Source organism: Erigeron canadensis, chromosome 7 (genome assembly GCF_010389155.1).
Source record: "Erigeron canadensis isolate Cc75 chromosome 7, C_canadensis_v1, whole genome shotgun sequence".
NCBI lineage: Eukaryota > Viridiplantae > Streptophyta > Magnoliopsida > Asterales > Asteraceae > Erigeron > Erigeron canadensis.
In genome coordinates, this window is record NC_057767.1 from 761421 (window position 1) to 787025 (window position 25605).

The 25605-nt window shown below is 30.7% G+C and overlaps 5 protein-coding genes across 5 annotated transcripts; all 5 read left to right on the forward strand.

The window, feature by feature from the left end:
• The first annotated feature begins 1334 nt into the window (after positions 1-1334).
• Positions 1335-1895, forward strand: LOC122607082. Its single transcript, XM_043780001.1, has one exon. It carries the CDS (start codon positions 1335-1337, stop codon positions 1893-1895), a length of 561 nt encoding a protein of 186 aa, XP_043635936.1.
• A 7888-nt stretch (positions 1896-9783) lies between these two features.
• LOC122607083 lies at positions 9784-10332 on the forward strand. Its single transcript, XM_043780002.1, has one exon. It carries the CDS (start codon positions 9784-9786, stop codon positions 10330-10332), a length of 549 nt encoding a protein of 182 aa, XP_043635937.1.
• Positions 10333-13102: 2770 nt separating this feature from the next.
• LOC122608605 lies at positions 13103-13845 on the forward strand. The gene has a single exon (XM_043781701.1). It carries the CDS (start codon positions 13171-13173, stop codon positions 13651-13653), a length of 483 nt encoding a protein of 160 aa, XP_043637636.1. The 5' UTR covers positions 13103-13170; the 3' UTR covers positions 13654-13845.
• A 3784-nt stretch (positions 13846-17629) lies between these two features.
• On the forward strand, positions 17630-18103 carry LOC122607084. Its single transcript, XM_043780003.1, has one exon. It carries the CDS (start codon positions 17630-17632, stop codon positions 18101-18103), a length of 474 nt encoding a protein of 157 aa, XP_043635938.1.
• A 5888-nt stretch (positions 18104-23991) lies between these two features.
• LOC122607086 lies at positions 23992-24480 on the forward strand. The gene has a single exon (XM_043780005.1). The coding sequence runs from the start codon at positions 23992-23994 to the stop codon at positions 24478-24480; it is 489 nt and encodes a 162-aa protein (XP_043635940.1).
• Positions 24481-25605: the final 1125 nt, after the last annotated feature.

The following is a 25605-nucleotide window of genomic DNA, read 5'->3' on the forward strand; positions in this document are numbered from 1 at the left end:
AGCGGATTTAGTTGGAAGTAAGGGTCAAAAATACATTATGGGCCGGGAGTTCTTCAACCTGTCTGACTTTCCTTTTCTGATATTATTCTTAATTTGCTTTTACAGATAACCCATTAGAAATATATAAAATAATAACTAATTTAACATTTTCATAAGCAAACGGATCGTTATTATTACACTTGGTAACATCTAATTACTAGTTAGAAAAACAGACAAGGGAAACAAGCTGGCAAACTTTTGATAAAGAGAAGCAAATATTGTACCAGTTTGACATACTTTTGTGTTGAACCAATGAATAGGTGAAGTTAATAAGATCATCTTTATCTTATGGGAAGTGATATCCGTACCACAAGTAATGATAAGTCTACCACATATAAGCATTATCGGCTTATACTGTACGCTGTAAAACTTGTACACTATGATAAATAAATCAAAAATAATGGTACTATTATCATTTCTCTTATCTTATACCCAAACTCAAAATCGAATCCTTCAAAGAAAGCAATCCCATTTTTAGTAGTGATGACCAAATGCACTTTTGAACTATGTTGACACATTTCTTTTTGGTTGATTGTCACATATTGAGTACTCTCATTACATTATAGACATGATAGTATTAGATAAATGATCATTAGGGTGAAATTAAGTTTTCTTTTATTAAACTTTATTCGTCGCGTTGTTTTGTGCAAATATAATGTTAATTAGTTGTATAAATATCGTTATAAAACACGTGTGTAAGCATGCGCTTGCATATATGTGAAAGAGTTCTTTAAAAATGATTTTCATATATGGGTAAGGAACTTTCTACCTTGAAAAGCATTGCATGGTGACAAACCTCCCTTGCTAAGTAAAGTAATTGATAAATATTATATTACGGTATTGGCTATTGCATAGTTGTTTTTAACTTAAAATAGTATCTCATTTCTTTAGAATATTAGTTTAACACACCTTAATTATATTGTAATCTATTTTATTCACACTAAAAAAATGATTTCTAACAATGATTAGTTGTAAAGAAACAAAAGTTTTAACTTTTAAAAAGAGGAGGTAAAATTTAAAAACCACTCTAATAACTTCATAGAATCCAACCCAACCCAACCAAACCAAGATTTTATTATTATTATACAATTTATACTATGTGCCTTGTATATGTGGGAAAGAAACCACCTATTTCCCAACAAGATTGTACCTATAAATAAGCCTCACTACCTCCTCATTTTAACTGCAATTAATCATCAAAAAAAAAAAAGAACTCTATATCATATCTTTCTCTCTCAAACTAATCAAAACCTTATAATTAATTTAGAGAGAAAATGGAACAAAATTTTCCAATAATGGCCAAAAAAGTATGGAACATAATGCGTGTTATATTCTTCTTGTTAAAGAGAGGCATTTCCAAATCTAAATTTTTTGTTGATCTTAACATGATGAAATGTGGCAAAATCGCAGGAAAAGCCTTAAACAATCTTCTTTTTCACCACCATCACAATTGGGCTGCCAATACCTTCCACCATCGCGACTCGAACTCTCACCACCTTTCTTTCCCTAATAGTCCTCCCTCAACCGAATACGATCAGTTTAGTTGCACTACCACCCCTAAATACCCACTCTCCCTCTTTTCGACAAACAAGAAGAAACAAAAACATGTAATAGAGGGCATTGATGATATGGTTCTTGATCTTGAAGTTATTAAGGCATTGGAGATGCTAACAAGTGTGACTTCCTCACCTTTAGTACTCCCCGGATTCCGAAAGAGTCCAATGGTTAGACAATTGAGGATAACGGACTCGCCCTTTCCGTTAAGCAATGGTGATCAAGAAGATGGTAATAAGGTTGATGAGGATGCTGAGAAGTTTATTATTAGGTTCTATAATGGTTTGAGTAGGCAAAACTAGTGGAAGGGCTAGAGTGACATTAGATAATTCTTTAGGGGGTTTCATGAGACTATTTTTATGTTTCCATGTCTTGTATGTCCCTAAAATATTTGTACTCCGTCTTCTACGATAAATAATGTTATTGATAATTGATGATAAATAAATGAATTCGCATCTAAATGTGTTTTTCCCTTTTTATTTTTAGAGTACGTAAGTTTTATTAAGATTTTTATTTTGTCATCCTCTTTAAATGGATTATGCAAGTTCCCTTTCGACGTTTTGTCAATCATTTTGTGGACAAGAATTCTAATGATATGGATTGTATGCATACAATGTCGTCTTGCTTTTATTCCTTTTGCAATTATAATTTTGGTTTGTTTGATACTTTGAATCATTTTAAAGGTAGAAAAACAACTGTTTAAGTATTGACAAATTGATTTTTCTTTTTGTAAATTAAACTAAAAAGAACCATTGTCTTTGAGCTTTAACTCAATAATTGAAAAGATCATTCCTTTTTATATGAGATCTTGTGTTCAAGCTTTAGGGAGGACATATAAATTAAGTCCCTTTATGATATATGGCTTGACTTGAGTATACACAGGTTCAAGTCTGAAAAGGGCAGAGTAACAACCCACAATTTACACACTTATATTTTAATTATCTAGACAAGAAAGTAAAAAACAAGAACAAGAGTAATATTTAAGTACACAAATCTATGCAAGTCTAATCATATGTATCATTGATTAAACAATGAATACACTGTCGATGTTACAACTTGACTTACAAGAAAATACATGAACATACAATTGCTAAGTTTTAGACTAACTAGAAAACTTAAACAATTACAAGAGAAAATAAGTGACACACACTTTATGGTGACAATCACAATGTTTTTGGTGCGGCTGTGTTGCTTAACATAAGGAAGGAATTAAGGCAACACAGCCTTACATTGATAGCGATTGATGGTGGTTGTTGAGATCTCATTCGTTCAAAGTACTTGAATCTAAGAGTCTTTGTCTTCTTTACCAAAACGAGTATGAATGAGAAAACCCTTTTTTTGGTCACAACTCACAACTGTACCTTTGCCATACAAGGTAAATTACAGTTTGAGGAACCACCATCTGACTCTTATCTTCTTTTGATTTGAATTCTTCCCGCTTTGACTTACAATTTGGAAAGGAAACCACCAACTGACAAGAGTCACTGGACTCCCTGATGACTTGCTGACAACATACGTCAGCGACCAAGTCTGGTCAGCGAATCCCTGACTCAACACAGGGTTTACCCCTATTAATCGTCGTGACTTCGGGGGGATTAGTAGGGGGATTTCCCCCATCGGGTATTTGAAATAGATATTTCTAATTCAAGAGAGCTCTCTAGCGCGGACCTGGTTAAGACAATGTATGTTAAACCTCTCGCTATCGAATCGCGACACGAAATTTCCAAAAAATTCACCTTTCAAAAAAAATAAATTTAAAAGATCTACTCGTTGAGACCTACTTAATAATTTACAAATTACACCTTCACAATGTACTCACACTTTTCAAAAAAAAAAAAATTATATTAAAGGAAAGACCAAGTATTATTAATGTAAATATTTGTTTTTATCGAGAGCCTTATGATAAGTTTAATTTCTAAGGGAAGTGATATATTTACAACTACTTGTTGTCATTACAACAATATATGCATTGTATAGTTGTACATTGTATTATAAAATATATATCATTGTTATAGATGGTTAAAAGGTAATGTAGATATATCACTCCCTATTTTCTAATAGTAGTTTTCAATAAATATGTGTTGAACAAGATACGGATCGAATCTAGCTAGTTTAGTTTAAAGAGGAGTTATTGGACAACAGAAAAAGAAAAAAAAAAAAAAAAAAAGAAAAAATGCATAAACCAGTTCCATCGATAAAAAAATTACTAAAAAACTTAGTGTTCATAAAGATTAATGGTTAACAGAAAACCGGTATTTATTTATTGAAAAGTTAATGCTTGAGTATAACATGTTAGTTTTAAGTTTCGATTGATTTATTTCCACTTGGCATCCGTAACACTTTGAAAAGACAATGAAAAAGTTATCGAATTAGCACAATAATAAAACCACGGTTAACTCAATTTTTCAATGCATCAATTACTAAAAAAATTCACATTACAAACGGGATACCACTTTTTTTTTTCTATCTTTAAATAAAAACTAACATAAAGTATCTAACTAATAAAAATTTCACTGATAATAGAATCAAATACACTATAACTAAACAAATAATAATACTTTCAAATATTTTTTGGTCTAAATACGTGGTTTTAGAAATTAAAATAATTACATAGTAAACATATCAGTAGACTAATATACGAAAGATGATGATAACATGAAGATGCTATATCAATGGACAATCTAGGTTCTTTATGTGGTTTTCGAAATCCTGTTGAGCTTCATATATTTAAACGAATTACATATAAAACTCATAGAGCTAAAAAAAAAAAAAAAAGCTTCGTCACTGAACTAATAATTTTCTAAAAATCAGCCTAATAATAACAAATAGGCAAATACATTCATGTTAGATATATTTTCATAAGTAAATTAATAACTTTTTAAAAATTAGCCTAATAATTTTTTGAAAATAATTACAATGACAAATGTAATCTATTGATTCCGTCTCCTAATTTCATCTTTTGATTTTACTAAATGTCATTATTTTAAAAGAATTATTAGTCTAGTTTTTTAGAAGCATGCATCATTTTCTTATTTTATATCTAATGCGCTGATTATACCATGGACTAGTAGTAGATGTTGAATACTTCTTTTTATGGCTCGATGGATCCTTGCTCAAAAAAGTTTAATTAGTTATGTACATTTGAGTTGAAGCTTCTTTAAAGGTTCGTCATGCAACACTAATAATTTATCACATGATTCATGTATGAATTTAAAAAGATAAAGAAAGAAAGCGAATGAAGCCAGAACACTTTTATAAAAGAGAAAGACCAAGAAGTACTGGTTTGACAGATTCTTTTGCTTTCAACCAAAATACTCCGTATCAATTATGTCACATATATAAACCCTTTTCTTTTTGGTACCGTAAAGTCACTCAAAAAGACACCAATTGATATCAAAATAAGCAGACAAACAAACCTATTTTAGTAATGATTACGATATACACTTTTGAAAATTGAGATCGCTTTTTTGTTAAGTTAGAAATTGAGTTGCAAACAGCTGTGTCCTTGCAGCCTGGTGTATAGCTAGTAGCCTTGTACTATAGTAGTATCTTTTTCATTTTTTTATTTACCACAAATTTGAATTGAGATCGATACCCCTGAGGCCCTGATTCTATGGTTAAACTAGGATAGTGAGTTGTTTTAATCCGTTTCTTTTACATTCAACGCTAAATATAGACATTTGAATAAAAAACCAATGGATGAAAGAAGTAATAGAATATTAAATGATAGAGATTAATCACGGGAATATAAATGTATTTTCTTATTTGTACATGGTTGCCCATTATACTTTTTTATTGATGAGGTTTACCCACAAATTTTTTTTTATACACGGTTGACCTATATTACCAGTAATCACCCTTTTTAATGACGTGACAACCACGTAGACGTTTAATAAAGCTGATATGGATTCTCAAGGACAGGTTTAATCACTTGATAACTAATGTATTTTTTCTTTTGTACATGGTTGCTTATTGAACTTATTTTTATTGATGTGTATTACTAACAAACTCTTAAAATTTGTACATGGTTGACCCAAATATTAAAAGCTGGTTCTCTCTCATACTCAAATATTCAAAATTGCTTCTGTCTCTAAAAAGAAAATCCATAAATTTTAATTAAAAAAAAACAAAAGATTTTTCTAAAATAAATTCCAACCGCTAACCGCTCAGTCACCGAAAAATTGTAATTCGTATTTCTGTTGGTTAGGGTTTGTGCGCATTTTAATTTCGAGTGTTTTGGTACAAATTTCGAGTTTCAATTCGAATAAACAAGGAAGAAAATGTCGATTTTGAGTTTTCCGGCGAGATGTTTGAATTCTTACAGGCTAACAAAGGTGAGTGTATAAGATAATTTTTATCTGACTTAGGAATGTGAGTTTGAAATTGATAATGTAAATGCTCAATTAGTCAACTATTCGCTTAGAAAAATCTTTCATTTTTTTATTAAAATTTCTAAGTTTTCTTTTTGGATAGAAAAACAGTTTTAAAGATTTGAGTATGAGAAAGAACCAGTTTTGAAGATTTTGGTCAACCATGTATAAATTTTAAGAGTTTCTTGGTAATTAATACACAACAATTAAAAAAGTTCAATGGCCAACCATGTACAAAAGGAAAAGTACATTAGTCATCCAAATATTAAATCTGTCGTTATGAATCCATGTCAGCTTTGTTAACCGACTATAACCGGTAAACCGATCAACTATGGGTCAACCGTGTACACAAAAAAAAGTTTGTGGGTAAACCTCATCAATAAAAAAGTATAATGGGCAACCGTGTACACGAAAAAAAGTTTGTGGGTAAACCTCATCAATAAAAAAGTATAATGGGCAACCGTGTACACGAAAAAAAGTTTGTGGGTAAACCTCATCAATAAAAAAGTATAATGAGAAACCGTGTACAATTGCGAAAGTACATTTATCTTCCCGTGATTAATCCTTAAATGATATATACAGTATTGAACTAATTGGGTATGGGAAAGAAAATATATGTGTGTTCAGAAAATAGCTATATTGTGAAAATTGAGGGCGGGCGTACGTTAAAATGAGAAAAAGAAAATCAAAAAAGTAGTTGGATGGGTTCGGTCGAGAGGCTTTGCATATCACTAGCTTTCTCCCACCAAATAGTAGTATGGTTGATTGAAGTTACAAATTAACCACTCTTGTTAAGTGTAGTTTGCTAGTCAATGACGGATATAGAAAATTTTCTCACAAGGGGCACCAAACATTAACAATGACAATACTTATACACTTGAATGAATTGTAAAAATATATCAAAATAAACTGTGACACACTATATATAAATTATAAAGTGTTGTGTTAGTGATTTATCTTACATTAAAATCAAACACTAAAAGGTGTAGCAAAAGAAAAGGGGCTAAAGCCGCTAAACCTCTAAAACACCTCAAATTGCATACTTAGAATGGGATGTATTTCATATATACGTGTAAATTTAATGAGAATTGGCCAATTTGGGGAGGTGCCTTGGACCACACTTTGAATCTTAGGTGCCTGATCTATGGATCACAGATGCACCTGAAGCTTTATCGGCCCTTCGTTCTTATTCATTCGGTTCACTTACCACATTTAGTAATTATATATAATCATAATATTAATTAGGTGATAATAAGTAGTTCATTTCATAGAGAATTATACTATGTCGTAACCTTATACTCCGTAATAAAAAATAAATATGCATTGCATAACATATTTAATTTAGTGGCACATGTAAAATCGTCCACCAAGTCTCCATCATAAACTTTTTATTGTTTTGGCAGTCAAACTTGCCTTGTATATATAATTAATGAAAGTGCCTTTTTTCTTTCTCGCGCGGTTCATGTCATGCGTGTTTTTTTTTTTTTCTTTATTTACTTAGTTAGCTTGAATCCATGACCTTTAAGATGGTGTGTATTTTAAGAAAAGTCCAAAAGAAAAAAAAAAATTGATTGAATTGAAACATCAACATTTGTATACATGTAGATCGATTCAGGTTGATCGTAGAAAGTGATCAATAGAAATAGAGAACTCTTTTTGGAGATTTATATCATCTATAATTGTCGATATGATTGCTGGTTTTTCTATTGGCATGTTAATTTCTTGTGTATTTGCTGCATGCTTGTCGGCGTTCCAAAGATCATGTACAACAACAAATTAAACAAGTAGGCCTCATAGTACGTATGTTACGTATTGCTACTCTTACCGATCGGGGCCTTAAAATGTACGCACATTTGATAAATTTTAGGGGCAAAATAGATTTTTTTCTTTATATATCTTTGTAGCACTTATTATTTCCCCTTAATTTTATTTTAAACTCAATGGGTATGAGTGTATGACTAAAGGGCCTTTGAAATATGGGAAATTATTATTAAGGATGATAATGATGCAAGTATTTTTGGAAATCTCAATCTCTATCCTCATATTCGGTTTTCAATTAATGTAATCCCTATATATTTCTGTCCGGGAATTAAATTAAATCCTTGTATCTCTCCCCGTCGAATATCGGGATACCTTTTTTGAATAAACAAAAATTCACCGTAGCAGAAGATAAGTAAAAGAATGTGTAGGTTGACATTTGTTTCTATGTATAAATCAATATCTATGTTATTATGTTAAATTAATAAGTATACATAGTTTTGTCGAGTTTGGGTATGGGATCGGAAATTAATGTTTTTCTATCCTCATCCTTATTCCATCGAATATATTTATATATATTTAGTCCTCCATACGTGAAAGTACCAATACATAATAACATACGTATCATCATAGTTTTTAGACTTTTACGAGTGACGAGTCGACTCTTACGAGTCGAGTCGATTTAGACCGAAAACGAGGCGACTCGTGGTGTGACTCTTTTTTCTCCTGACTCTTACGAGTTGCGGTGTGAATTTGAAATGAGTCACTACGAGTTGTAAACTTATAATTGTTGTAGTTTGATAATATGGTTTATATATTATATATCATATTAATAGTTACATTATTTTGTATGTTATATATGTATTTTTGATCATTTTAATACGAATTTGGAGATAAACCGTAAGATTATGACTTAAAAGTATCGAATATGTGATATTTTGGAAATGTATTAAGATAATCGACTTATACTTTGTTTATAAATACGTCACATATATATAATTATACAATATTATATATGTAGTATATACAAATATCCTGACTCTTACGAGTCGAGTCACGTTTCAAGTCACGAGTCAAAAATCAGATTTTTAAGTTGAGTCAAAAGTTACGAGTCGATAACTGAGGGTAACATTACCTATGTTTTCTCCAAAACTTAATGGGCCCTGCATAGTTATTCATCGTGAACTGTGAACATGTTCAAAGCTATCTTGGCCAATTTTGGGCATTTTGCAAAGGGTGTACGAGTATTTTTTTTATTTGAACGATAAAGTTTATTAAGTGAACAAACATTTGTATTTGTAAGTTGACTGTGGCGAAGTCAGGATTTTCAGTCTGGAGTTGTTGAACAGTTTTAATGATATTAATATGCGTAAAATTAAACTACAGAATTAAATTACATCAGTCCGGGATTGACAATTATCTTTAAAGTAAGTAAATACATAAAAATAGTATTAATAATATAGAGTTTTATAAATATTATGAGGTTTTCATGGCCACCTATGTTCACCACATAGCTCCGCCACCAATTATCAACCCTGAAATATTTATGTCTATGTTTAAAGTTGAGATCTTTAATTAGAACCTCTTAAATTGAGGAGCAAAGCAGTTACGGCACGATTTGAACATGTAAAATAGTCCACCAAGTCTTGATCACGAACTCTAGCTTTAGTTATTTACTTTTAACAAAGCATATATAACTTTTAAAATAGCTAGTGTGTTTTACTTGTATTTACCTTCAACAAAGCATATCTTTTAATTTAGTGTGTTTTACGCGTGACAAGCAAACTTTTAATGGTTGTTTAACTAAGCTTAATCTTAAGGTCTTTATAAATATACATTCATAACCTAACTAATTCAACCTGAGAAAAAAAATTTAATTTTGAAAAATAATTAAAGGTTGCTTAAATTAAAGTTAATGTGATATCTTGTAAACCAAACAATTCTCTTTTCTTTCTTGTAAGCTATCTTTTAAATACTCCTTCCCTCCTCACCCTTTTAACTTCAATCAAACATTTAACATTTCAATAGAATCTATATATCAAGGTAACAAATAGAGAAAGATATGGAGAAAAAATCACCATTAATCACCAAGAGAATATGGAAATTGGTACATGTGATGTTCTTCATGGTGAAAAAAAGAATTGCCAAAACAAACATCTTGGCTGATCTTAACATGATGATTTCAAAGCGTGGCAAGATTGCGGGTAAGGCCTTACAAAACCTTAACAATATGTTCCATCACAATAACCACAATAATGCGAATATTGCTCCATCCGGCGACTATGAGTTCAGCTGTCGCAACACCCCTCCTTATCCGCTTTCTCTCTTTTCAAATCACAAGAAATATCACAGCAAACGCGACCACGACCTTTCTACTACTAGCCCGCCATTGGCTCTAGACGAAGACGATTGTAATGACAATATGGTTATCAATGCCGCGGTTCTTAATGTTCTTAATCATATGCGTACAAACGGCGCCACATCAACACCACCCAGGATAACTGACTCACCATTTCCTGAAACTAATGGTCGCGAAGATAATGGCCGTGTGGATGAGGCTGCTCAGATGTTCATAAACAGATTCTATAATGACCGGAGACGTGAAAGTTGATTGATGGATCGACTAGATTGTTATTTAGTTAATTACTTCACTAGGGGTTATACGAAATTATACTTGATCCCTTTTCTTTGTTTCAAGCTTTTGCATTGTTTGTGACTTGTGTAACCTTAACAATTTTAGAATAATATCTTCATGTCATTTTCATTGAGAATAAGTTTCATCAATAAATTGGTAATATTGATTGTACGTGAAGATACATTTATGATTTTTAAGATGCATTTCTATTTTCTTATCCAACGAACTTTGTAAACCGTGAATGGGCTGAGCTATTAGTCTATTAGTTCAACCTCATGGTTGAATTATTAACTTGAAGATAATTAACAGCTAAAAATTATCATCTACCGTTAAGAAAAAAACTAACTTTGTAAATTACGAAGCAACTCATTACAAAAATCCAATTTTTGTCATCTACAACAAACGTACATATTATACTGCACAGTGTATAACTTTATAAAGCGTGCATTGTCGTGGATGACAAAAACTTGTTGTAGATTTATCACTCCCCATAAACATTATTATTCCTTAATCACAAATCATACCCACGTCGCGCTGCCATCCCATCTATCACCATCACTACTGGCCGATCGCCACCATCGCCCAGTCTATCACCACCACCATTGGCCGCTGACCACCATCCTCCGTTGTATTGTGCAAGCAACTTGTTTCAACTTATCATTTGATTATTAATTTAATTAATTATATAATTTAAAAGTGTAAAATAGATCTAGCCAACTTTAGAAAAGGAGAAGCCGAAATAGTTTCCAATTAATGGCACACTGTTTTGTTTTCTACCCGTCATTACATACCAAAATATCTACTTTACCAAACCTAAAATCGAACGGCCGTCTAAAGTCCATCCGGGTATTTAACTAACATAATTAAGCTGACGAACATACTTTTGTAATCATAACAAACGTTAATAAACGTTAAATGTACCCCAAAGCCACTTGCTTTAATTGCGTCTTTCCATGAACCTTCACCTACTTATTAATATGGGCCCACGCTCACAAACCTCCCCTCCTAAGTAAATAATTTCTGAGGTAAATTATAGCTAGAGCCTAGAGATGATATACTATACGTGGCTTTGTTCAAATTGTTGGTTTCTTATAATATCTGTAGTTACCCTGGTCTTGGTCCAGTACAGCCGTCACCAGTGGTTGTGATTTTCTACTAGCTAGTGATTTATTTGTGGATTATTGAAAATTCATATTCGATCAAATGCAAAGTTGGTGATGGGCCCTTAGCTACATTATACTCATTAAAACTCGAAGAGTAAACCCTTTAGAATGTAGCCAGTATTTGATCCTCAGTTGAGTAAACCAAATTGAAAGTATTAGTCAGTTATCTTTTATCTCTTTTGCGCTTTAAAAAAATATCCATATCTTTTATTAAAATGGACAAGCATATCCAACTTTGGAGTTAAGGTTCCGAAGCTATGCACAAGCTTTAGCTTCAGTCTCGAGCAGTGCCGGCCCCAAAATATTGAGGTTAGGCATATATGAGCCTAAAGTCCCAAAATACAAAGCCTTCATTTTTATATTTTGGATTTAATGTTTTAGATTTTAGACTTTTGTTTCAGATGTTATTATATACAAGGGTAAAAAAAACATACAAGACTGTTCAAAAAAACATATAGGCAAATAAACTTCATGGCCATATGACTAACCTTAAAAAAGAAATAAAACTAACCATTGAGAAACTGAAAAGTTCGACAACCGATTTTCACTTTCAAAAAAATTTTCCCACAACGAGTTAGTGATTAAATCTTGATTATATGAAAGTCTTTCTTCTAAAAATGATAAAAAGAATTTTGTTTCTTGCGTTCTTTTCAAATAGCAACCTAGTATAGCTAGTACAAAAAAAAACTATAGAGACCGGTTATAGAGGTTATAGAGACCGGTTTTACAACTGGTATCTATGCATATTGGTTTGCCACATAGAGACCGGTTAACAAGTGGTCTCTATACTTTACATAGAGACCTATTTTTTAGATACAAGTTGGTCTCTATGTTAACATGTTGAAATAATGCCTCATACCCTTTAGTCTAACCTTTCATTATTTTTGTAATTAACCCAGCGTGCGCGCGCATATTATTGATAAAAAACGAGCATGGTACTCGCCGCATTGCGCGGGGATGGGCACGGTGGTCTAGTGTTATCGGTGACGATATTATTGGTGGTGGTCGCAGTGTCAAATAGTGTAGGTTGGTGTAAAGGTGACGGTGAAATATTTAAAATGATAAAGGTTTAAAGTGTTAATTATTAAAATAAGGGTTTAGGTGTAAATTAATTTTTTAAAGACAAATTTGGTAATTTATAAAAATTCTTTCTATAATAGGTTTTTATTAAGGGCAATTTAATACTTTCGTATGTAACATTTGAGTAACACTTTCTATTTGTAAGGGGTTGGATAATTTTTATAAAGGAGTAAAATATTATAAATTAATAAATAATCTATACGCTCATTATTACCATATGCATACGTACGTACATAATAAGAAACTATGTAAGAAACTATGAACTAAATTAAAAATAGATATTACTTGTAAAAAAAGCATTTCATATTTGCATATGTCTAATAGTTTATATTCAACATGCAAAACGTTCCCTCAATGACCAAACTTTTTGTGGGAGTCAACACTGCTTAATTGCTTTTGTGAAGTGGCTTCTTTTTTGTTTTTTCTCTTTAGTTGCAAACTTAAGTTTTTGGTCTTTAAATACCCCTATTCTCTTCTTTCTTTTTAACTTCATAACACATCAAGTTCAATTCATCCTATCTCTCTAGCTAGCACTTGAACAACAATAAAATTCAATATTGAGCTAGAACTAATGGAGCAAAATTTTGTTGTAATCACCAAGAAAGCATGGAGGTTGGTGCGTGTGATGTTCTTCATGTTAAAGAAAGGAATTGCCAAAAGAAAATTCTTACTTGACCTTAGCATGATGTTGAAGCGTGGCAAGATCACTAGCAAGGCCTCAACGATCCCCAAAGAATACGAGTTTAGTTGCCGCGACACCCCTCCTTACCCACTCTCCCTCTTTTCCTCCCACAAGAAACACGAAAACAAACATAGCCGCCTTGCTAGGTCTAACACACCATTGGTTGTGGATGATTGTGATGATATTATCATAAATCCTGCGGTTTTGAAGGCTCTTGATATGATGACAAGTAGGGCGTCTCCCAAGGATGAGCAACTAATGAGAATGGACTCACCGGCGGCATACAATGAGGATAAAGATGATTGTGTAGACGAGGCTGCTGAAAACTTCATAAGGAGGTTCTATAATGATCGGATACGTACTGAAAACTAAATTAATGAGGGACTACGACTATATATACAATGACTAATTTTCATTAGAGGGTTATATGAAACTACACTTGATACCTTAGATGTTTTCAAGTTTTTCGATTTTGTCATTCGTATAACCTCATCAATTTTGATATTATTTTAGATTGTGTTAACGAAAACAAATAGCAATAAATTTGGGCAGTGGAAACACGAATTTACGTTTTCGACTATTGATTTAATTTAGTTTTATCCTTTATAAATTTAATTACTATACCCAATTGTTCGAAATTTAGCTAGTTACGAACTTGTTTTCGTTATCTTAAATAGCATTTGATTGTATACAATGAAACAGGAATTGAAGCTAGAGTGCTAGCGAGTAAAAAACTACTACTATATAATCACATATATTAGGATGAAGGGCTAAAAAGCCATTTAGCCCAACTAAATGACTTTTTTCGATGATGCCAATACAAGCATACAACCGGCTGAAATATTTATGTTTTATTCATGATGCGAGGACTTGATTTTTGGGGACTTTTGTGAGGTTTAATCTTTGATGTTACTCAGTCTAAGACTAATCCATCTTATTTCAATAAACAGTTACCGTTCTTAAAAAGAAAGAAAAAAGTATGAGTTTCTCATTTACCAATTTTGATGAATTTAAAATTAGGTCTGACTGCCACTTTGAATTTTTCTTCTTTAAATGCAATGGGACTTCACATTTGGTGTACATGTAAGCATATATATTTTTCCTTGTCCTTGGTCATATATGAGGTATTTTGTTAGATGTTATTAGAAAAAGACTCTTAAAAAATTACATGTCGAATAAGTGAATAACATAACAATTGGGACAACGGAACGAATACTCATTTGATGCACTTTTTTTTATATAAATCTTTATTTTAGCACATTCTAAAATTCAACCCTTCAAATTAAAGAAACCCCTAAACCCACCCATTTTAATTTGTAATGATTAGGAAGTGCGATTAATTACAAAAAGCTTGGTAAGTGTGGCGCAGCCTTGAATTCTAATTCATATTGCATTGTTACATTCACCCACCAAAAGCGTCCGTCCTACCAAACCTCTTCTACTAAGTAAACTATAAATGTTGGTTCAAAATAATTATGTAGGTGTTCAAAATGATCACAAACTATTTTACATCACGTAATTATGTAACGAAATTATTAGCCCCTGTCCAGACCGGTAAAGCTTAGTTGGTTCAACCAGCAGGTTAACTAGTCAAACTTGTATATATACATAAAATTCAAAACCAGTCTTTTAAAAATGGTACGATCTACTCATAAATAATATGGGTGTAAAATCTTAATCTTAATCTTATCTTATCTTAATCTTAATATATACTATAAAACAGTTGAACTAATGACTTACTAACCAATCAAATCGCTCAATTTTATCAAATTGATTATCGCTTATGTCATCATTTAGATTCCCTATAAATTAAAAATTCTAATAATAATTATCCAAATATATTATTATATTAGTATTTATTCTAATTTGTAGAAAAAGTCTCATCAATTTACATTATTTTTGTTTTCCATCAATAATTTACACTTTTTAGCTCTGAATACTTAATTAATACTTATTTTTAACCATCAACTTAAGAAGTTTTTTTTTATATTTATTTTTAACTATTAATTTTAGAATATACTTTTTTGTAGAACAACATTTATATACTTAATTTTTTTAAATTACAATTGTCACTCAAATCAAGAAACCTAATTATTATCAAAGAATATGAAAACAATCACAGTTCTTATCTAATTATCATAAGACAAGTGATTGAAAATAAACATATTCGTGTTATGGTCTACATCATGTTTGTTTCTGTTATATGTTAGTCGATGAAAGTTATATCAATGAAAAATATATATATAACTCAATCAATTCATATATGTTCTATCAACTGTTATATAACACAAAAAAAAATATTTACAGTCAAAGTTGAAAGAAAAAGACTCATAAAGTCAAACTAGGACAATTAATATGAGACGGAGGGAGTATTAGATTAGATTTTTATACAACATCCTTATCCTAAACACTTTATGAATCATAAAACATAGGTCCATCACAGAACAAAACACAATTTACAAGAGAGAGTTACTTGAATACTAAATCGAAAACAATATGAACTCCATTCAAGATTCATTTTATCTCTCAATCAAAAAGGTACATAGGATTAACCATTTTTATTTATTAGGTTTGCGTATTAATGTTTAAAGTTACAATTGTTATTCAAATTAAGAGTCTTAATTGTTATCAAAGAATATGAAAAAAAAATCTTAATCTTATCTAATTATCATAAGACAACTGATTGAAAATAAACTTATTCGTGTTATGGTCCGCATCATGATCAAATACATATACTTGAATGTCAAGTACATAATCACAAGTATTTTTATATTTTAATTATTAATTATCTTTCATAATAATATCACATTATGAGTACTACTGGTTTCAAAAAAATTTATAATAAAGAAATTATTGTATCATGTGCCTTGTGCAATGACTACGACAAACAATCCATTAATATGTATTAGCTAATAATGACAGTGACGAACCTGTGATTATCGTACTACAACTTGCAAAGTATAACATTTATAACCGTATATCTTCAAAATTATAAGGTTTTATGAATTAAATGTATGAAGATCTAATATTGATAATATCGTAAACCCCGTGTCCAGTGTTGGACACGGGTCTAAAATCTAGTAGGCTATTAAAAGTGTTACAATCTACTCATAAATAATACTCCCTCCGTCCCACTAGAAGTGTCCTACTTTGAATATTCAAAGTCTTTATTTTTAAACTTTGACCATAAATATATTTTGTTGTGTTATATAAAAGTTGATAAAAGTTATACCCTTAAAAAACACGTCTAGAACACAATCAATTCATATAACTTTTATCAAATATTATGTAACACAAATAAAATTATTTGTGGTCAAAGTTACAAATGTTAGACTTTAAAAATTCAAAACATGACAATTCTAATGGGAGGGGGGAGTATCAAATATATACAATCTATTTAAGTTTTAAGCTTCATAAAACAATTTGAAGAAAATATAAACAATGCAAATTAATCATGAAATGTAATATTAAAAATATATAGAGTTTCATAAAAATCATATAGTTACCGTGATCACTTTTGACCACTATATAGCTCCTCGATCCACCGTATATCCCATCCACTAAACAAGTGAACGTACAATAATAACATATATTCAACTTTAACAATATAAACAAGAAAAGTGACAAGATTAAAAAGGAAAAACTCACTTATCTTTGAATAAGTTTTTACTTATTTTAATTTACTATGTATTTTTTTAAAAAAAAAATTGGTATATTACCGATCCATCTAACCAGTTTAACCCAAAAATACCACTAAAACCAATTAATCCGGTTATTTTCCAGTTATACTAAAAGGCCCTCCAAAGTCTACTCGTACGGCTACGGCTAACGGGGTAACGGTTTAACCGGCTAACCGTCATTTCCGGTCAATCCAATTTAAAAAACATTAATCGTGGTTTCCCAGTACTATTGCTTCCTTAAAAAAAAAAAAGAATTTATCAATTCGGCCGTTTGGCAAATTAGTAAAATAAACACGACAAATATTCAATTAACCATGTGCATTATAAGAAATACGTACAAAAGACTTCTTTCAAAAGGAAATATATATGAACTAATTAAAGGTGATATGGTACAAAAGCATTGCGTTTCTTTTAATTGTTTGTTTTCAACATGAAAAACGCTTCCACAATGACCAAACGTTTTGTGGTAGTCAACACTGCTTGCTTTTGTTAAGTGGCTTCTTTTTAGTTTAATTTGCTTTAGTTACAACTTTTAAATTTTTTTTGTCTTTAAATATCCCTCCCTTGTTCTCCCATTTTAACTACAAACCTCGATCGAGCTCAATATCCTTCGATATCTCTTCGTCCTTGTTCTTCAAAATAATAATAATAAAAAAAAGAGATTGAAAATGGAACAAAATTTACCAATAATCACTAAGAAAGTATGGAGGTTGGTGCGTGTGATGTTCTTCATGTTGAAGAAGGGAATTGCCAAACGAAAATTTTTACTTGACCTTAACACGATGATGAAGCGCGGCAAGATCACTGGCAAGGCCTCAACGATCCCCAGAGAATACGAATTTAGTTGTCGTGACACCCCTCCTTACCCGCTCTCTCTTTTTTCTACTAACAAGAAACACCAAAACAAACGCACCCCCTTTGCTACTTATTGTAATCCACCTTTGGTTGTGGACGATTGTGATGACATAATTATAAATTCTGCTGTACTTAAAGCACTCGGTAGGGAGGCTCCCGTGGTTGATGAACAACTGATGAAAATGGACTCACCAGCAGCATACGATAATGAAGATGATTGTGTAGACGAGGCCGCTGAGAACTTCATTAGGAGGTTCTATAATGATCGGATACGTACTGAAAACTAAATGAGCTAGGGACTATATATATGTATAATTGCTTTAGCTATCATTAGGGGATTATACACTTGATCCATATGTTAATGTGTTTCAAGCATTAGATTTTTTGTTAACTGTGTAACCCCGACAATTTTGATTTATTTTTATAGTTTTAATGAAATATCAATAAACCAGGATTCGAACTCACGTCATATTTTTTTATTTTTATTTTTTTCTAAAGTTAGTTTCGATTCAGACGTGCTGGAGTAAATTTTAACCAACAAATCGCTGGACCTCCAACCCTCTGCTCATGGAAAATACCTTGAGATGAGAAACCCAAGACTCGAACCCAAGACCTTGGGAAAAACTCACCTCCGGAGCCCACATAGTGGATTTAGAATATCCCCTAGCCAACCCACCTATAATATTGTTTTATAGTGAATGAAGTTTAGTAAAAATATCTATTTATTATATTAAATATTAATAAAGAAAGATTGTGGTGACATAAGATTTTTTAAAATTTGTATTAACACACATCCTTTTAATTTAATAATGACATCATCATACTTTTTTTATATAAAATTCAGAATATCTTTTTTTTCAAATATGTATTATTAATGTAGATTTTTATTAAATGTCCATATTATTATGTAAAATTTTAAAGGGATTCATATCCCAACCAAGCTTTTTTGGTATCTATACCACACATACTATTTACAGCGATAGTCGCTGCAAATAGTGCGGACCCCCTGTTTGTAATGGTAAATCTGGAAAAAAAAAATAACGGGCCCCCTATCAGTAATCACTGCAAATAGTTGGATATGGACAAAAACACCACTATTTTAATTACCAAAAAAGTGGTCGGGATACCAGCCGTCAATTTTAATCACCTTCTTTTTTTGTTATAGTAGGCCAAAAACTATGATTTTTTTTTATAACGTTTTTTTTTTTTTTCGCCAACCGAATGTGTTTTATTGTGTATCCACAACTACACAACTTTTGTTTCCGTTTAGTTTTGTTTTTCACATAACAATTTATCACAACTTTTTAACTTATTTAATTAACGCTGTTATTATACATTTTAATATGACAACATATTTTAAAGCTATCGAGTATCATTCAGTTTTTTTGTAAAATGTCTATCAGTTAACCTGGGTTGAACCCGGGTTGATTAGCTAATATACTTATATATTACCGTGTTAGTTACAAGAAGATTAACGAACTTTTTTATAGTAAAGTGAATTATTAAATAAATACAAATGAATAAACTTTATGAATTTAAATTTAAAAAATAGAAGTGAAAAAAATTGTTAATTCAAATGTAAGTAATGTAAATAAGAAATTAAATTAAAATAATGTAATTATGAAACGTACATCATATATTTTATCTCATTCTTTTGTAAATGAAATTTGTTTTAGTATCTTTTTCATCTTTTATCTTTGATATATATGAACACGTTGAAATCTTTGGATCTAATTTGAAAAACTAAAAAAATACAAATGTTCTTGTCAGGTCTCTAATTAGTCAATACTTTAAAATACTGATCAGGTTTAGTTTTGTGTGAAATACATTGATAATTAAATATACATGGGTAATTAATCAATTTTTATATTTTTTTTTAACATTCGGTCGTTTACAACATTAGGAAAATCTCACCGTATAATTATGAAGTATTGCACGTATCCTAGATAATAAAATATTAACTAGGTGTCGTTACAAATATTCATATGGAAACCTTAAGATTTGTCATGCTTATGGAAGAACTTAATTTAAGCGTTTTTATAGGTAAATCACATATATGTTTCATAAAAATAGTTTTTAAGTAAAATAAAACAAATATTAAAGTAAAACAAATGAAACAATAGATTTCTTTTCATTGAAAATCATCGTGCATCATAAAAATCATCGTGCATCAATTTAATCATAATTTAAGGGTAAAGATTTTGTTTTATTTATTTTACTTTAATATTTGCTGTATTTTACAATACCTGACTCTAAAAAAAAATTGTATACCGAAATTATAAACTTTGTTTTATAATTTTGCTTTGGAAGCATAGCTAAGTCCTTCCTCCAGGTTCAGTCTAACCATTAACCAACCTCCCCATATATTTCAATCAAATTTCCCTCTTGCAAATCTCAGGTATCATTCCTCGATGATGTTCTTTTTCTTTTTTTTTTTTTTGGTTTTCTTCAACTAAGGTAAATTTCTTAGTAATATTTATCTTTCTTATCTACCAATAAACTAAAATAGGAGTGAGACATCTTTTGATCGACACATGACGTGTTTCTTAAGCGACACGTGTCAACTTAAATCTTTATTTATATATTTTTTTAGATTTTAGATTTCATATACAACTAAAACTTCTAATTATTTAATTGATATATAGATATAGATTCCTAATAAAATTATGACTTTTATATTCAAAATTATATTTATTCATTATTACCATAAATAAGAGATTTCCATCATCAACCTTATTTTTTGACAATAAATTTAATAATTTAATATATTTATTATTAAACTAAAACATGATTGAAATAATCTTGAAATAATACGTGGCATAATCTTTAATGATATATGTCCTTTTAATTAATTAATTTATATTAAATTAGTTTTTTTAATAGTATATACATTCGATTTCTTTATTAGACTTAGAATTAAACTCTAAATCTTGACATATAGATACAAAACACATTATAAACATATTTGATTCATCGTTTTCTCATTAATAAAATTGTCTCTCTTTCTTTCTTAATTCTTCATCTCCTATCAATTATATTACTTATAATAAGTTATTAGCATAAATACTTCAAAAATTGAAGTTTATGATCCGAAATTACAAGACTATTTGTCGTCATCCACTATATTTACAAGTTCCGATTTTGATGCGATTGTAAAAATTAAATGTAAATCCAAAACTTTAACTAAACATATATTATATTTATCAATACTGTTTATTATAACTTACTTTCGATCATCGGATTATTTTAACCACACTTTATTTCGTACTCACGAATCATGTATGAGGCATATTCATATTTCTTTATGATACAATCTATATAACTACCGTACATCGTACGAGTATTAGGACTAGTATTATACTAAACTAACTCGTATCGACACAGATTGATTACTCTTCGTTTAATATTTCAGGTATCTTCCCATCTTTTTTAAAGTTTTTAATTTTATCATTTTCCATGGTTGATTATAGTTTTTTGATTTTAGGGTTTTCTTTAAAAAAAATTTATATTTGGGGTTTTTTCTTTTTAATTTTTCAATTTTTAAAGGCACTTGCAGGGGAATTTTATACCAACTTAAATGTACTATATCCAAATTCAGTAAAAGATCTTCAAAATTCCTCTTATTCCATAACTATATTCCGAATATTTGTCATTAAATTAAGACTACTTTTACAATCAAATAATTCACTTTTTAAACTACTTGGGTATATCAGATTCTGCAGAGTATGTGTTGCTGATAATTTTTAGACTTTTAGTATGAACTTTTGAAGAGCAATTTGTAGCATTTGCTAACATTTATCTGGATAACTCCTTTAGCTTTTTTTATGTGCTAACAAGAAATGTAGTTGTAAATATATATATATATATATATATATAAAATTAAGATAGGCAATTTTAACAAGTATGACAATGGGTGATTTAGGGTTTTTTTTTGTCATTAAGTGCTGAGTTTATTAACTCGGTTTCAAAAGTATGGAAGTCTTTGATCGATAGCAAGGACATTATCACTGCTCACACCACCCGCCTCATCAGTCAACCCGAAAGTCAACATCATCGTCTACTTGTAAGGTACGGAGATTTAGATGATTCCAAAATCAAATATATTTCATTTGTCGATGATGACAGTTTCCGACATCACCAAAAGATTACCGACTTTCCTCCTAATTCGGTTACCAGATATAGTCTCAAATCACAATTAGCCGATAGCTCTGAGCTCTCATTGTTTGTTCTGCATTTACGACAATAAAACGGCTGTTATTTGGAATCCTTCGATAAAAAAATCTGTTCCTGTTACTTTCCGTAAAGTTAGCCCGTATATGACTCATGTTGGTTTTGGCGTTTGTCCTCACACTCTTGACCCTAAGTTAGTGATGATTAATGATATTTCTTATTGGATGGATTTAGAATATACAAGTTGTCATCAAGTTGAGGTTTTTACATTAAGTTCAGGGTCTTGGAGAAGTCCTTTAAGCACCAATCTTCCTCATAAGTCGATTGATTTTAGAAGTTCTCGGGCAGTTATAGATGGGTTCATTTATTGGGACGCTTCTGTCACAGTTAACTTGTATGGTGAATTCATTACTTGCAATTTTAAAAAGGCGCTCCATCCTGACATTGACTCGCAGCTTTTGAAGTAGGCAAAGCGGCCTTTTAGTGGCAATTAGTTTAAGCTAGTGAGTATGCTTGCAGATTTGACTTTTAAGGTCAACTCTATAATTGTTCTAAAACCTTATGTTAGTAATCAAACATCCTTTTAGTATGGTAAATTTGGTGTTTTTGTGGATTTGCTCTTTAGATATCAATCCATCAACTGTAGCCCGTTTGTTTTCTGCTACAAACAACATGATTTCGTAATTGAATACATTGTGTAGAAACACAAACTTAGTAATTATATATAGCATCTCCGCTATTGATTTGCAAACAAGTGATGTTTGTTATATATTACTCCCTCTAATTAGTATGATCAAGAATGTATTTTAGAATATTATTAGTTCTATTTTATTTTTCAAAAGGTTTTTCAGGATTACCCAAAAAGACGAGCTGATTTATTGTAGCAGTCTAGTCAAATTTGCCTCTTCAGATTTGACTTTTAAGGTCAACTGTATAGTTCTAAATCTAAAACCGATGTTAGTACGGTAAATTTGGTGTTTTTGTGGATTTGGTCTTTAGAAATCATACCATCAACTGTAGTCTGCTGATTTTCTCCTACAAACAAACGTGATTTTGGATACGTTGCGTAGAAAGTAGAAACACATATTTGGTAATGATATATAGCCTCCCCGCTATTGATTTGTAGTACTAGTAAGTAGTAAAATCAAGATTATATTCTAGAATACTTTAATTTTTTTTATTATTATTTTTTTTCAAAACGCTTTTCTTTGATTAAGGATTACCCTGAAAGACGAGCCATTTTTACTCATTGTAGCGGTCTACTCAAATTTTCATGTGGCCGATTCTAGACATTTTCTTAACCACCCTCAAATAAACTAAGGACGGATTTTAAATCTGAGATCTCTTGTAATTAAACTAATTGGCTGAAGGTTAAGATTATATTCGGTTAAACTGCATGCATAATATTTTTATCTAAAACACGTTACAAAGGGAGGGGATTCCTTAAAGTTATCTCAATTTGAGTAGTCAATTTGGAAAAATCTTGACCATTGGATTAAAATTAAGGGTCAAGATTTAAAACATATCTTTAAATCTTTTGACCTTAGTTTTAAATCTTGACCGTTACAAATGGTTAAGAAATTCATATCTTACAAACATAATGGATGTAAACCTAATCAATCAAATCAGAGGTGAAGCTATAGTAGGGTGTTTAACATTTTACAATTGACACAAACCCGTAATGTAGTAGGCTCATCTTAATCGAACAACCGACCCTCTTAATATCAAATCTTAGCTTGGCCAAATATCAAACCCTTTAAGCTAATATAAAACTAAGATAGCCGACCTTCATTTTCCCTATAAATACTCCCCTGCCTCCTTCCTCCCTTAACCACAAAACATCATACACCTTTCCTTCAATTCCCTCTCTAAAACTAAGCAAATCCTTAGAGAGATGGAACAAAACTTAAAAGTAATCTCCAAAAAAATAAGAAGCTTGATGCATGTCATGTTCTTCATGTTAAAAAAAGGCATTTCCAAAACTAAAGTCTTTGTTGATCTTAACATGATGATCATGAAACGTGGCAAAATCGTCGGAAAAGCCTTTAACAACCTTCTTTTTCACCACCACCACAACTGGGCTGCCAATTCCTTCCACCATCACCCACACTGCCTCTCCTCCCCCACACCATCATCCGACGAATACGAGTTTAGTTGCACCACCACTCCTCAATACCCACTTTCTCTTTTTTCCCCAAACAAACAACACAAAAAGAAAAATGACCATGGCGAGTACACCACAAATATTGATATGAATCATCATGATGATATGATTATCAATAATGCTTCTGTAATAAAGGCATTAGAGATGCTAACAAGTACCAATGCATCACCGGCTCTCCCGAAATTTGGGAAGAGTCCGACGGTTAAGCAGTTGAGGATAACGGATTCGCCATTTCCATTAAGTAATGGTGAAGGAGATGGTTATAAAGTGGATGAGGCTGCTGAGAAGTTTATTATGAGGTTCTATAATGATTTGAGACGTCAAAACTAAATGAAGGTGTAGAGTGTAATTAGCTAGCTAATAATTCTTCAAAGGGTTTACACTTGATATATTCTCATTTGTATCTCTTCTCATACATTTTAATAGTATGACATAATAAATCAACACTTTAGGTGGAAATTAACGAATCGAAACATGTTTGAGTCAAAGTAAAGATATATGTGATGTATAAAATGTATCAATTATATAAAATGTATCAATTATATACTTTGGTTTAAACGGTTTAGTTGGTTTCGACCATATCATACATTGCTAATACAGTTGTCTGTGTACTTATAAAGTTTTGAATATTTTACTCAACTTTTGCTGCATATATAGTTGTTTAGGTATTTATTTTAAAATATAATGATTAATGTTTATATTTTTTTAACGGCTATTAATTTTACTCCGACTATAAAGTATAATGATTAATGTTTTCGTTTGGTAGTGGTCACTTTGAAAGCATAAGAATCAAGTCTTTCATCGGGCTAGTGAGAAAACGTGTGTAGGGATAAGAAAGCTATTATATCTTGGCCAATGTGGTCATTGAGTCCGTCTTTTTTTTTATAATTGCATTTACGCCTTTTGTTTTTCTTCGTTTTGGCGTCTTGCCGAAGTATAGTATTAATAAAATCTCAGTCGTTCCAAAAAAAAAAAAAATATCAAAGTTGGAATAACTAATACTCAAGTTTCTATTGAGAAAAATAAAATACTTACTTAATCTTTTTTGTATTTAATTATTTTCTTAGAAACGGTTTTCATGAAATTGAAGTTTAAGTATTTGAAAGGCAATATCATTGAACGGTTTGAGCCCCCAATTTACTGTTAAAAAAAAGGAAGAAAAAAAAAAGAAAGAAAGAAAGAAAAAGGATAAACGTGATGTTCAAGATCTTCGGGGGTTGGTTAGTGGAATTAAAAAGTGGTCTATGAGATATGAAATGAAGACAATAACATAATCAATAATCACTCCAAAATGGTCATTACATTCCTTTTACATAGTGTGTCCTTAATAATTTAGTTAACATATTGTGTTTAGACAATTATAACTTTAATCTGATATTTAGGCACTAAATGATTAAAAATTTGGACAGTAATCAACTAATCATCATGTTCTTTTATTGTTAGTCATCAGAATAT